At 45.4% G+C, this 14,067-nt stretch overlaps 1 protein-coding gene across 2 annotated transcripts in view; it reads left to right on the top strand.

Annotated features, from left to right (window-relative positions):
- LOC144690414 (uncharacterized) overlaps nucleotides 1-14,067 on the top strand; it is a 537,164-nt gene that overhangs the window by 510,819 nt on the left and 12,278 nt on the right. For both annotated transcript variants that reach the window (XM_078557903.1, XM_078557904.1), the window contains 9 exons: nucleotides 1,341-1,469; nucleotides 3,213-3,341; nucleotides 6,044-6,175; nucleotides 7,138-7,266; nucleotides 7,674-7,802; nucleotides 8,470-8,598; nucleotides 10,011-10,139; nucleotides 12,728-12,853; nucleotides 13,471-13,599. In XM_078557903.1, coding sequence (XP_078414029.1) covers nucleotides 1,341-1,469; nucleotides 3,213-3,341; nucleotides 6,044-6,175; nucleotides 7,138-7,266; nucleotides 7,674-7,802; nucleotides 8,470-8,598; nucleotides 10,011-10,139; nucleotides 12,728-12,853; nucleotides 13,471-13,599 — 1,161 coding nt within the window. The remainder of the gene's footprint in view (nucleotides 1-1,340; nucleotides 1,470-3,212; nucleotides 3,342-6,043; nucleotides 6,176-7,137; nucleotides 7,267-7,673; nucleotides 7,803-8,469; nucleotides 8,599-10,010; nucleotides 10,140-12,727; nucleotides 12,854-13,470; nucleotides 13,600-14,067) is intronic.

Genomic DNA, 14,067 nt, shown 5'->3' with positions numbered 1-14,067 from the left:
AACTGGAGTCACATGTAAGCCAGACTAGGTAAGGATGCCTGGTTTCCTTCCCCTAAAGGAGATTAATGAACCAGTTGGATTTTTACAACATGGTCACTTTTCCTGAATTCAAATTCTCAAACTTCTATGGTGAGATTTGAACTCATATTTCCTGGGTCAGTAGTCTGGTCCTCTGGATTACTAGTCCAATAGTTTTAACCACTACATTATCATTTCATGAACAGGTCTTCTGAATCAATGAAAGGCAAGGTGTCATTTTAAGAATTAATTAAATGAATTACTAATCTTGCCTCTTTTTATCAGTATGCTGTGACTGTAGATGCTCCCAAACTTTCCTCTCTTGTCACTCCTGCACTCTTTCCCTCCTCCCTATATCCCCATTGTGTTGAAATCAAGATTATTGCACCATTTACGACTCTTTACTCAATCTTTACCAGGACCTCCAAACTATGTGGCTTCTCACTTCCCGCAGTCTTTGCTTCTTCTGAGGGCTTTTAAAACTCAAGCTCGGTAACACCCCACCTCTCCCCCTTTACTGACATAGAATTTACATCATAGAAACAGGCCATTCAGTCCATTTGGTTCATGCCAGCGTTCATTCTTCACATGAGCCTTCTTCGATTCTAATGACCTCTTCCCACCTGCCCCTGTATCCCTCTATTCCCTTCTCCCTTGTATATACATCAGGTATCCCCTTGAATACATCAATGCAATCTGCCTCAATCACTCCATATTGCTGCAAATTCCACATTCTCACCATTCTCTGCAGAAAAAAAAAATCCTCCTCAATTCCTTACTATGTCTGTGACTATCTTATTTTTAAACCCCTTGTTCTGGGCTTACCCAGAGTGGAACAGTTTCTCCACATCCACTCTATCGAATCCCTTCATAATTTAAAAAATCTCAATCATGTTTCCCCATAGTCTTTTCTTTCCTAGAAATAAAAGTTAATGGTTGTCCAGCAATCACAATATAGATTATTGAATAGTACATTCCATCGAGTTACATTAAAATTACTGCCCAATTGTTTCATGTCAATCTTTACGCTCAACACAAGCCTCCTCCCACTCTACTTTATCTCACCTATCAGCCTATTCTTCTAATCCTTTCTCCCTCATGTACTTATCTAACTTTCCTAGATATGCTATTTGCCTCAACCGTTCTGTGCGGTAGCATGTTCCACATGGTTAAAGAAGGTTTTCCTGAGTTCCTTATTGAATTATTTAGTGACCATGTTATTTTATGGCCCCTAGTTTTGGGCTTCCCTACAACCTCGGTCTGTCTGTTTATTGTGGTGATTGCTGTCTGACACTAACCCCTATTGGTTTCCTCTGTGACAGCTTGCCCCAAGGGTACCTATGGAGAGCGCTGTGAGGAACATTGCAGCTGTGAGCACGGATCGTCATGTCATCATGCGACAGGAAGCTGCCAATGCACCAAGGGATGGAGAGGGAGACGGTGTGAGAAAGGTCAGTGAAATGGTTGATGTGAGAATCACGTCCCAGAATTTCATAATTCAGCCTCACAGCCTTGATTTTAAAATTCCTTCCTTCATTTCACAAAATAATAATAGATAATTAAGCATGGGTTTGACTAGCCTGCTTGATGACCTTGTGGTAAAAGCCTGGTCAGTATAATGGTGATATGGTGCCAGGGTTAGTGTGGGTTTGAGGAACATTGGAAGAAGGTGGATTGGTTTCTTGGTCTTCATGACTTTTTTCTATTCTGACAATTTCTCATGTTCTATAGAATCAGGAATGTGCCATCCTTACATCTTCCTTGCCCCTCCTCCTCTATTGATGCTTTCCCAGGACCTCATACCTATAAAGCTCCTTACTGTTACAGTTCAGCTACCACCACCGTCATCCCCCTCTCCAACACTTTTGTCTGATGATGTTCCCATTTAGGTGGCAACTTCCAAAATCAGACTGAATCCCCTATAACTCGAAACCTATGTCATTGTTCATTGCAATGCACAAGTTAGGATGCCCCAACTAACAATTCACCCCTAATTGCAGTAAAACACTTACTGGGCAATACCATATCATTCTCCTGTCAGCTCCAAAGGCTGGAAATTAGCTTCCTGCCTGATCAGTGCCAACGGGTTAAAGCTACTGGGTAAAACTTATTTACAGAAGAAATAATACACAGAAGCTAAAGGACCCAGCGAGTTATGGAAGTAGTTTCAGACTTAAGCAACTAACTAGAATCAGTCTACATGAGAGTAATGTATTCTTTTCCCAATCAATGTTTCTTACAGCCTCTTCTTTGCAAACTTTTGAAAATATAGTTTCCAACGGTAACTCACATGGAAACACTTCATCACCCTGCCCCTATTAGTGCCCGTCCCAAAGAGTTCTGTAACTTTGGCCTGGAGTTACAAGTGTGTCGTTTTTAGAGGTAAATGCATCTAAAGATGGTCCACAACAAAGACACTTTACAACAAACCATGGGTGGGATTTTCCACACCCGCCCGCTGCCGGGACCTTCCAGTCCTGCCGCAAATCAGTGGACTTCTGGCTGGGGCACTGCCTCACCCACAGCGGGTCCCACCCGTGACGGGGCCGTAAAATCCCGGCCCTTGTACTAATGGTTCAGGAAACGAGCCCTCGTCTGTGTTCCGCTCACACCTTTCCAACGATGACTCAGCCCTGCCTTGACATCACAAGTGCATTGCAACCAAACCCCATTATACCAAGTAGAGCTCTCTAGCTGTGAGTCACGTGAAGCATAACTACAGTGTGGCCACAGAGCAAAGGGTTATTATTCCAAACTACCCCAGGGACACAGCTAGGATGAGCATTTCTTTTTATTCAGTTACTGTAGCTGTCTGAAATCATGTAAGTTAAAGGCCGAAGTCATTTCTTTTTTCATCTCCCTCAATCTTACTTTACTTGTTTGAGCAATGTCAACCCAAGCCCAGTGTCACCTGCCCATGAGGTTAGTGATTTGTTATTACTGTAATCTGCGAGAAACTGGTTTTGTTCCTGTCTGTGGGGTACACTGTGGTATTTGGGTAATGGACTGTATAGTATAATAAATGTGAATTTCATGGGGCTTGCTGCCAAATCATTTGCCCACCTGATCTTGATTTACCTTGTTTTGGACTTTCACCCAGAAACTGGGTTTCTCCATTCCTCATGTACCCAAACTCCACTAATTACTATTGGGGTTGTTGCTGATTCTAATCCTCATTTAATTTTCTCCTCCAGCTTGCTGGCCTGGTTACTATGGTGACAACTGTGTGCAACGGTGTAACTGTTCCCCCAACACTCCCTGCAACCATGTGACGGGTGAATGCGGCTGCCCTCCAGGGTTTATGGGCAATGGGTGCGAGCAGAGTAAGTACCCCATGACGCTTGCCTTCATCGTGGAGGTAATAAGGAAAACAGCCATTAATAACGTTGCTGGAAAAACTGGATTAAAGCTGATTCATGCCTGGAAGAGAAATACCAGTTATAATTACGTCACAATACAGCTGATTCCATTACAAATGTAAAAGAGAGACTGACATTTATCATATCTCCCAGAAATATCCCAAATCAGTTCAACTCAAATTACTTAGAGGTGCAGTGATTGTTATGTAAGAAGATGATACACACAGCAGGAGCCCACAAACAACAATAACATGAATGAGCATTTAATCTGCTTTTGGTGATGCTGATTAAGGAAACAATGCTGATCAGGACACCAGGAGAACCCTCTGCTCATCTTGAAATAATGCCATGGAGCACAGACAGACTTACCTCTGACAAGGGTGGTGCTGTACTGATGCATCAAAGAACAAAGAAAGAACAAAGAAAAGTACAGCACAGGAACAGGCCTTTCGGCCCTCCAAGCCTGCGCCGATCATATTGCCCGTCAACTAAAACATTTTGCACTTCCAGGGTCCGTATCCCTCTATTCCCGTCCTATTCATGTATTTGTCAAGCTGCATCTTAAACACCACTATCGTACCTGCTTCCGCCACCTCCTCTGGCAGCGAATTCCAGACACTCACTACCCTCTGCGTAAAAAACTTGCCCCGCACATCTCCTCTAAAGTTTTCTCCTCTCACCTTAAATCTATGTCCCCTAGTAATTAACTCTTCCACCCTGGGAAAAAGCTTCTGACTATCTACTCTGTCCATGCCACTCATAATTTTGTAAACTTCTATCAAGTTGCCCCTCAATCTCCGTCGCTCTAGTGAGAACAATCCGAGTTTCTCCAACCTCTCCTCATAGCTACTAACCTCCAGACCAGGCAGCATCCTGGTAAACCTCTTCTGTACCCTCTCCAACGCCAACATATCCTTCTGGTAATGTGGCGACCAGAATTGCACGCAATATTCCAAGTGTGGCCTAACCAAGGTTTATACAGCTGCAGCATGACTTCCCAGCTTTTATACTCAATACCCCTGCCAATGAAGGCAAGCATGCCATATGCCTTCCTGACTACCTTATCCACTTGCTTTGCCACTTTCAGTGACCTGTGGACCTGTACACCCAGATCCCTCTGCCCGTCGATGCACTTAAGGGTTCTGCCATTTACTGTATAATTCCTGCCTATATTAGACCTTCCAAAATGCATTACCTCGCATTTGTCCGGAAACTCCATCTGCCATTTCTCCGCCCAAGTCTCCAACCGATCTATATCCCGTTGTATCCTTTGACAATCCTCTTCACTATCTGCAACTCCTCCAACCTTAGTGTCATCTGCAAACTTACTAATTAGCCCAGTTACATTTTCCTCCAAATCATTTATGTATACTACAAACAGCAAAGGTCCCAGCACTGATCCCTGCGGAACTCCACTAGTCACAGCTCTCCATTCAGAAAAGCACCCTTCCACTGCTACCCTCTGTCTTCTATGACCAAGCCAATTCTGTATCCATCTTGCCAGCTCACCTCTGATCCCATGCGACTTTACCTTCTGTACCAGTCTGCCATGAGGGACCTTGTCAAAGGCCTTACTGAAATCCATGTATATAACATCGTCGATCATCTTTGTCACTTCCTCGAAAAACTCGATCAAGTTAGTGAGACACGACCTCCCCTTCACAAAACCATGCTGCCTCTCACTAATACGCCCATTTGCTTCCAAATGGTAGTAAATCCTGTCACGAAGGATCTTTTCCAAGAATTTCCCTACCACTGACGTAAGGCTCACCGGCCTGTAATTTCCTGGATTATCCCTGCTACCCTTCTTAAACAATGGAACAACATTGGCCATTCTCCAGTCCTCTGGGACCTCACCCGTAGCCAGTGAGGATACAAAGATTTCTGTCAAGGCCCCAGCAATCTTCTCCCTTGCCTCCCTCAGTACTCTGGGCTAGATCCCATCTGGCCCTGGGGACTTATCCACCTTAATATTCTTCAAGATGCCTAACACCTCTTTTTTGATCTCAACCTGATCCAGGCTATCTACACACTCTTCCCTAGACAAATCAACCGCTAAGTCCTTCTCTTTGATGAATACTGATGAGAAGTATTCATTTAGTATCTCTCACATTTCTTCTGGCTCCACACACAGATTCCCACCTCTGTCCCTGAGTGGGCCTACCCTTTCCCTGGCTACCCTCTTGCTTTTTACATTGGGACCTGGAGCAGGGCTTGAACCCATGACTTTCTGACTCAACAACCACAACTTGCATTTATATACTGCTGCCTTTACTGTTAGAAAACATCCCAAGGACCTTCACAGGAATGTAATCAAACAAAGTTTTACACCTGGTTACAGAACGACAAGTGACCAAAAGCTTGGTCAAGAAGGACTTGGGGATGAAAGTGTTGTCTTAAATCCAAAGTTACGTATGGCAGCTGTTACAGCATAAATGTTGGGTTGCAGGAACAGCTAAATGCTTTAGGTTTCTGATTGAAAGTCCAACCGGAATTGTTGGCCTGTCTTTTCCATGTCAGATGCTCACTGTGCGGCAGTGCTGTTCCAGCATTTTCTGTCTTTATTGCAGATTTCCAGCAATTGCAGGTTTTCTTTCTTGTTTTGAATCCTATCGCTTGTCTTGCAGTTAACTTTCCACCTTTTTGTTCCTTGATTCCTTCCTTAGCCTGCCTGCCTGGTACTTATGGACAGAATTGTAACCAGGTGTGCCAGTGTTCTGCTCAGAACCAGCTATGCCACCCAGTCAGTGGAGAATGTGTCTGTGCTCCTGGTTACCACGGAGACAGCTGTAACCTGAGTGAGTTTTGCTCAATTTGATTAAACTGTATGACCTGCAAAGGGCTACTGTATACTCAGCACAAGCCAAGATAAACTATAGAGAGAGAGAGAGAGAGAGACCGACAGCCCCTTGAGTAGGTCAGTGGGTAAATGCACTACCTGATGCGGCACTATATTCAATCTCCTGTCTGTTGATCTCAGCAGCAGTGATAAAGGAAAGGAAAGAACTTTCATTTTTATAGCACCTTACACATCCTCAGGACGTTCCCAGGCTCTTTGCAGCCAATCAAATGCTTTTTTGACATGTAGTCATTGGTTTAATGTAGGGATGGTGGCAGCCAATTTGCATGCAGTAAAGTGCCAAAAAACATGAAAGAGCAGTGGAAGCAGATTCAATAATGACTTTCAAAAGGGAATTGGATAAATATGTGAAAAGGAAAAAAATTACACAGTTATGGAGAATGGGCAGGACGGAGTGGGATGAATTAATAACTCCCTCTAAGAACTCATACAGCTACAATGGACAGAATGGCCTCGTGTGGTGCATCATCCTATGATTCTATGAGGGCAGTGATGTTAAATACTGTTAATAATCTGACTTATTTCTCTGGCTTCGCCAGCTCTCCCCTTGATCAACTCCAGGCTGTCCATTACAGATGGCCTCAGGCCTCTTAAAGTGGCTCCTTCAAATCAGGAGCTGGCCCTTCCTCAGGATTAACCTGGGAGTCAAGGCAGCAGGGTACCTGGGGAAAGGAATTCCTGACCGGAGTATTTTGAGTAGAAAAAACTCCTTTTGTACTTTGCCTCTACTTTAAACTCCCAGAAGAAACAATGCGAAAGCAGAATTGAACTCTTGCGGGTGGAGCCTGGAAAAATTGGGGTGATGGGGGAATTTGTGCGAAGTATAGTATGAATTCCTAGCGGAGGTGGACAGGTATCCAGAGTGCCCCGTGATGCCCTGTTTCTCCTCTAATCCTCCAGAATGTCCAGATGGGAGATATGGATCCAACTGCGTCCGACCATGTCGTTGTTTGAATGGAGGCCAGTGTGAGACAGTGACTGGGACATGTGCCTGTCCACCTGGGTATGTCGGAGCTGACTGTAATCAGAGTAAGTGAACAGCAAAACGAGGGGGACTCAGTTATTGAAGGGAGCTGATCTATACTGGAGGGAGGGGCTCATTTATCATTTTGTACTATGTTCGACCCTCAACTGAACTGAGATCCATAAGATTGTCAATAAGACAAAATCACTCTCCATTCGTCCTGTGTGCGCACTAGCGGAAACAGAATCCACATCAGGTTTTGAATAAGGGGTGGATAAATATTTGAAAAAGCAAAATGTGGAGAAGGGACAGGTGAATGGAACTAAGTAGATATCTCTTGCCGAGAGTGAACATGTGCACAATGGGCTGAATTGTCTCCATTTGTGCCATAAATTTGCTTGATTCTATCTATTCAGGTTATAGAGAAGTTGGGTTTCATCAGGTTAATGCTACATCTGTTTCTTGCCTACAGCCTGTCCCGCTGGTCACTATGGCATGGACTGCGCCGTGCCCTGTTCCTGTGGAGAAGGTGCAAAGTGTGACCACGTGACTGGAAGATGCATCTGCCCACCAGGCAGGACTGGTTTTCAATGCCAGCATGGTGAGTGAATTGTCACCCCAGGGCTGGGTGATGGGACCTTACTATTCGCTCCTTGAGATCTGACAGACTGGATTGGCAGGGCAGGTAATTCCAACGCATGACCGGTTGGGTGACCAACTACCCAGTTTAGTATCAGACTAGTGTCGGGCCATTTTTGGAGTGAAAAACTGCACAGTTTTCACTCCCAAGATTTGAAGCATATTTTTGTACGTGTGTGTACACCATGAGTTCAGACATGTGCGGGCAAGTCCACCCATAGGATCACACGTGTACATTCAGCACCACCAATGGACTCAGGCTGTTTGAGCAGGCCTGCCCCTTGTTTCATTCCTGCATGAAGCCTCCATACTGATGTGCTTTTGGAGGGAGCAGAATATTGGCAGGTCTGTTGTTCAACGAGGAACATAATTTATTAGTGGCCTTACAGCATTGCAGTGTCCAAACATCTCTCACAAGTAGAACAGTAGCAGATGATCGCCAGCCTTTAGAATGTCCAAATGATCCATAGAACAGATCGCAAAGTGACATCAACACTCTGTCTGCCCAGCACCTGACCCTAAAAGGTGAATTGGAGCCTGAATGAGTTCTCAGCTCTAGCCTCAGACTCCTTGTTGCCCAGTGATGTTGGAATTTGTTTGGTAATGTAACCACTATCTTGTCTGTTTAGTGTGCCCTAAAGGCAGGTTTGGTGAGGGATGCCAGTACACCTGCACGTGCAGGAATGGAGGATTGTGCAACCTGGTTAATGGCTCCTGTTCCTGTGGTCTGGGCTGGACAGGGCCCCGGTGTGGACAAGGTGAGTGCATTGTACATTCAAGAGAAGCCTAAAAACACCCAACAGAAGAGCCTAATGTAAATTTGAGGGCAATTCTTGAAGCCTCCGTATGCAAAAAACCTAATTTGAAATGTGTGGTTAAACTTGATCAGAAATCAAATATAAATCGAAAATAAGCATTCTAACATTCAGTGTACAGAATTTCAAGGATGGATTTCCTTCTCACTAGTTTCAGGGTTGCCAACCCTCCAGAATTGTCCTGGAGACTCCAGGAATGATAAATTAAGCACCTGCAAGCAACCCAAGAGAAAAATCGTAGGGGGCTTTAAAGAAATCTTGTACTTTTTTATTTTCTTTGAACACTTTCTAGTTGTTAAAAAAAATGGAGATTGTAAGTATAGGTTGTTTTATTGGGCGGAGCTGTTGGAGGTCATGTGATGAAGCCTCCAGGAATATGACCGGAGTTAGCAAACCTGCTGGGATTTTTTTTTCTGTCAGCTGTTAATTTTCCAGGTCTGTGCTTTTCATTGGTTGTAAATGTGCATTTAAAGTTGGTTTCCAGCACGTAAAGCCTCTTTTAAAAAGAAGTTGCTTTTACCTCCAAAAATGAACACTGAAAGTGGGAGAGGGAGAAAAAAATTCACAGAATAGACAGAACTGTGGGAAAGAACAATTTAAGCATGGGGAACAGAGGTGCAGGAGTATTCGGCGTTTAAAGGCTATCCCACAAAGACAGCACCTCCAACTGCAGCATTCACTGCAACACTGCAGCACCCCCCCAGGACCGTACTGGAGTGCCAGCCTAAATCACGAGCGCAAGTTTCTGGAGTGGGGCTTGAACTCATGAAATTCCGACTCAGGTGAGAAAGCTATTGAGCCATGGCTGCACATCTTAGCTTTATAAGTTATAACAAAACAAAACAGAGAATGAGACGCAGACTGGGAAAGAGACAGGGAAAGATAGACACAGAGCGAAAGACAAAGACAGAGAGAGACAGTAATCAAGTCAGAGATAGAAACAGAAGCAGGGACAATGAGAAAGACAGAGAGAAAACTGGATGAAAAATGTGGCAGCAAGACAAACACATGTAAAGTGTGTTGCTATTTTTATTTTTATTAGTCGTTCTCCAGTGGCATTTCTTGTCAACATTTTCTTTGTTGTAGAGCCCCTTCTCCTGACTCTGTTCTTGCTTACAGACTGTTACATTCCTAACATCTTCCAGTTCTGACTAAAGGCCTCAAACTTCAACTGTTTCTCTCTCTCCACAGATGTTGCCTGACCTGCTGAGTATTTTCGGAAAGTTTCTGTTTTTATTTCAGATTTCCAACATCTGCAGCGTTTTACTTTCTGTTGTATGTATTTCCTGCTTATGGTTTGGATTGAGGTAGAATTCACAGAATCGGCATCCCCGGTTTGGTTTGATCTTTTCCAGAATGCCCCCGTGGGAAATTCGGTGCTAACTGCCAGCTGGACTGTGCCTGCCAAAATAACGGAACCTGCAGCCGTGTGACTGGGTACTGTCAGTGTGCGAGAGGGTATTATGGGCACAACTGTGAGCACGGTAAGTTGACAGGGACCCAGCTCTGAGAGGACACTGGGCATCACAGGTGATAGAGATCCCGAGGGCAAAAATGACTTTTTATTATTCATTCTCGAGCGTGTGGGCGTCGCTGGCAAGACCAGCATTTATTGCTCATCTCTCAGTTGCCGTTGAGAAGTTGGCAGTGGTGGGCATCTTCCTTCTTAAACACTGCAAACTCTTTGTTACACCTGAGTGATTTTCCACCGCCGCTATAGAGCTGTGGGACGGCAGTCACATATCGGCCATACTGCGTATAGACAGCAGGTTTCCTTTTCTAAAGGGACATTAGTGAACCAGTTGAGTTTTCACGACAATCTGACAGCTTCATGGACAATTTTACTGACACCAGCTTTTTATTTTCAGAATTAAAAAAAAACAATTCAAATTCTTAAACTTCCCCAGTGAAATTATTAGCCCAGTAACATGACCACCACGCTACAGCACTGTAACTGTTGAACTTGTCCATCATGGCTAGTTGTGAACACTCCCAGTTGAGGGTCTGATTGGGTTTGAGCTTGGGGAGAACTGTTGGAAGAAATGACCGATTGGAGAAATCCTGAGAGCAGAGCTAAAGAACACTATGCTGAGAGTTGAGGAGAGGAGAGTATATACTGGTCATGTTGTGAAGTATGTTTGGGAGTAGAGTGATAAACGAACACTATATAGTTAGGCTAAGCTAGAATTGGAAGGATGATAAATGGAAAGACTTAACATTCATATTTTCTATGTTCTATATGCAATTGGAGTAAAAGTCGGCTGGAGGAATAGAAGGAAGGGTTGTATTTTGTGACCCCTTTTAGGGGATCAAGAATGGGGCTCACGAAAGGAAGGTGGGTCCAGAATTTAAATAAATTTAAACACCAATGGAAATGGCTGGGGATGTGAATAGTGGGTGGCTGAATAGGAAATGAAGGGATGTAATGGTGGGACTGAAGTCTGAGGATCATCTCAACTTATCCAAACACATCATGAGCCAGCACAGATACAACGGGCTGATTGGCCTCTGGTGCTGTATGATTCTATGGTATGAGGAGCTTGTGGAATGGAACGCCAAGTTAAAGGGGATGATTCCTTATTCTGCGGGGGTTTTTAAGCTGTGCGGTAGAAAACGTTGATTAATAGACAGATTGGATCCTGGACGCAGCCTTGGCCAATGTTCACTGAGGGGTTGTGTGGCCTTACTCTTTGCTACGCCATAATGTCCATCATACAAGGGCACAAAGTTACATTCATTGTACAATATCGCCACCTGCTGCTGGGTTTTGCATCCACTGGAGATTTATTCATTAATTTGCAGTTCAATGATAGCGGTTCACAACTTACATTCGGCATTCCCTGTGTAAACCAAAATGTCCAGAAATTGAACAAAAGGATTTTTAACAAGGCTGCATTTGCTGCTGCTGCAACTGCAGGGGGCGCACTCACCACACATGCAGTCACAGTGCTTGTGACCTCACTAGCAGCAGCGCCCCAGGTGGCTGCCTGCATCAAAGAACAATGTTTTGGATGCTTGACAGTCACTGCCTCGCTTGCCACCCCATTCACCTCCCAGTCGCTGCCGCTGTTGTTGACCCTCTCTCTGTCCTGCTCCCAACCCTTGAGCACCCACTGCCTCACTCACCACCTTAAAGGGGAGCGGCAAGGGGGGTGCAACAAGGAATGTGGTGAGGGGTTGGGAGTGGGGCGGCGACCAGGGCAGCGAGGGGGGAGTGACATCAGCAGCACCAACTTCCTGTTCCATTGTGGTGGCTGGCGATACAGTGATTTAACAATCACTTTTTGTCCAGCAGTGAGCGGTGTGTCCCATATCGATGCTGGGAATCCAGCTTTAACAGTAAGGAATACACATAATTTCCAATGCAGAAACGGAACAGGATAGCAGCGAAATTGCCCTGTGCCCTTCCTCTATTGGTGCCATGGGATCTTTTGCATCCACATGAGAGAGCAAACGGGGCTCAGTTTAATGTCTCTTCCAAAAGGCAGTGCAGCACTCCCTCAGTACTGCACAAGTTGTATCAAGATAGATTTTGTGCCCAAGTCTCTGGAGTGGGGCTTGAACCCAGGTCCTTCTGACTCAAAGACAAGTGTAGTGTGGTGTAAAGGATTAATGTTAATAGCCAGTCTATATCATCAGTGACGTAAGATCACATGACAACAGAGCTTACTGAGGGATGGTCCTATGTGAAGCCTTGTCCTGTATGTATTGAGAAGAATGTTTAATAAAAGGTAAAGTTTACCACAGCCTTGCCTCCAGCAGTCTCTACTGATCCTAATGCAGGACAACCTAAACAACACTCACAATGGTGATAACAGAGGAAGCATGCTACCCCCTGAGCCATGACTAGCACACTTGCAGTCACTGTTTTGGTGCTTTTGACAGTCAAAATTTTACTGAGTGAATCACCTCCGATAGCAGGTCAAGATAGGCAGCCTAGTGCACCATGAGTGATGGAGGGTCGCAGAGACACAGTGTGATGCATTGCTGGCACGACGTTTGTAACACCCTTGAGATGTCTAGTTTTATCTTTTCTCAGCTGATCTGAGTGACAGTTTGTATCTGTTTACAGTCTGCCCGTCTGGTTTTCACGGACCGAACTGTCAGCATCTGTGTGACTGCAGAAATGGAGCATGTGATCCTGTGACTGGGCAGTGCCTGTGTTCAGCTGGTTACCATGGAGACCACTGTGAAAAAGGTAATTGTTCTAACAAAGCATTGTGTGGGTTTATGGCTGCTGTAAAATGCTATTGCGTTGTTAACTGCCCTTCCCCTCCTCAACCGCCCCACCGCCCCCATCCTCCGCTCCCCCAAACAAAGCCAAATGGACCACATTACCTGGCCTTGGAGCTGCTGTCCACATGCAGTCACTGAGCTTTAGCGACCAAGCTTTAGAAATGACGCAACTCTCTCCTAAATTTGATGCTTTTTAATGGACCTGGAGGTTTGGAAAGAGCTGTTCTTAACGCTGTCAGCACATTGGCAAGATAGCCAGTCTCAGCAACCTGAGATACATGGAAAGCAAATTTAAGCTCCAGTCATGCCCTGCGAAACTCTATGATTCATCAATCACAAGAATTGAGATGATGTTGCCTCTGCTAAAGGTAATTGGAGATAGTTGCCTGCCCACATGGGCTATAGAAATGTATTATCTTCCCTGAGGGCATGGGGACTGTTTGTCTGGTATTCTGTGGTTACATGAAGAGCTTTGCCTGCCCTGACATGAATCAGACAGTATAGTTGGCTTCAACAGCCCGCCTACTATTGAGGTATTGAGCCATCTGACTTGTTTTATTTTTCTCCGGGCCACTGTAGAATGCGAGGAGGGACAACACGGGGAGCAGTGCCAGCAGCTGTGTGACTGTGAGGGAGGTGCACCTTGTGACCCTGCAACAGGGCAGTGCCTCTGTCCCCCAGGGAAAACTGGCACTAGGTGCGATGTTGGTGAGTATTATGCATTACTCTGTGCCAAAGCATTCCAGGCTCAGTGCTCTGTACAAAAATCTCTCTTTACTCCCAGTGATCATTTTAAATTGATCATTACTGACTGCCCAATCAGAGGACATAGGCCGGGATTTTCCGTGCCCGCTGGCGTCGGGCATGTTTGGTGGTGTGAGCGGACAATATGGTGAAAAGGCAAAAAAATGGGAGGTGCAGGCAGCCCGCTGACTGCTGCACCCTTTCTGTGATGACCTTGGCGGGCGTCCTGCGGAGGACCGAGACCTGGAGGGGCCCGGCCTGCAGTCGGGGTCCTGCTGTATGGCAGAGGCACCCTCCTCGGCCTGGGGACCTAGAGCTGCTGAGGTCACAGGAAGAGGGGATTTGGAAGGGCCAGACACTCCAGGAGTCACCTAGATGGATGGCCCCAGGGGCCATCCTCCTCCCTATGGGTGCCCAAGGGCCCCAGGCTGA

This window comes from Cetorhinus maximus, chromosome 15 (assembly GCF_964194155.1).
Source record: "Cetorhinus maximus chromosome 15, sCetMax3.hap1.1, whole genome shotgun sequence".
NCBI classification, from domain to species: domain Eukaryota; kingdom Metazoa; phylum Chordata; class Chondrichthyes; order Lamniformes; family Cetorhinidae; genus Cetorhinus; species Cetorhinus maximus.
The sequence above is the reverse complement of the archived record's forward strand: the minus strand, read 5'-3'. Positions and strand labels throughout refer to the sequence as shown.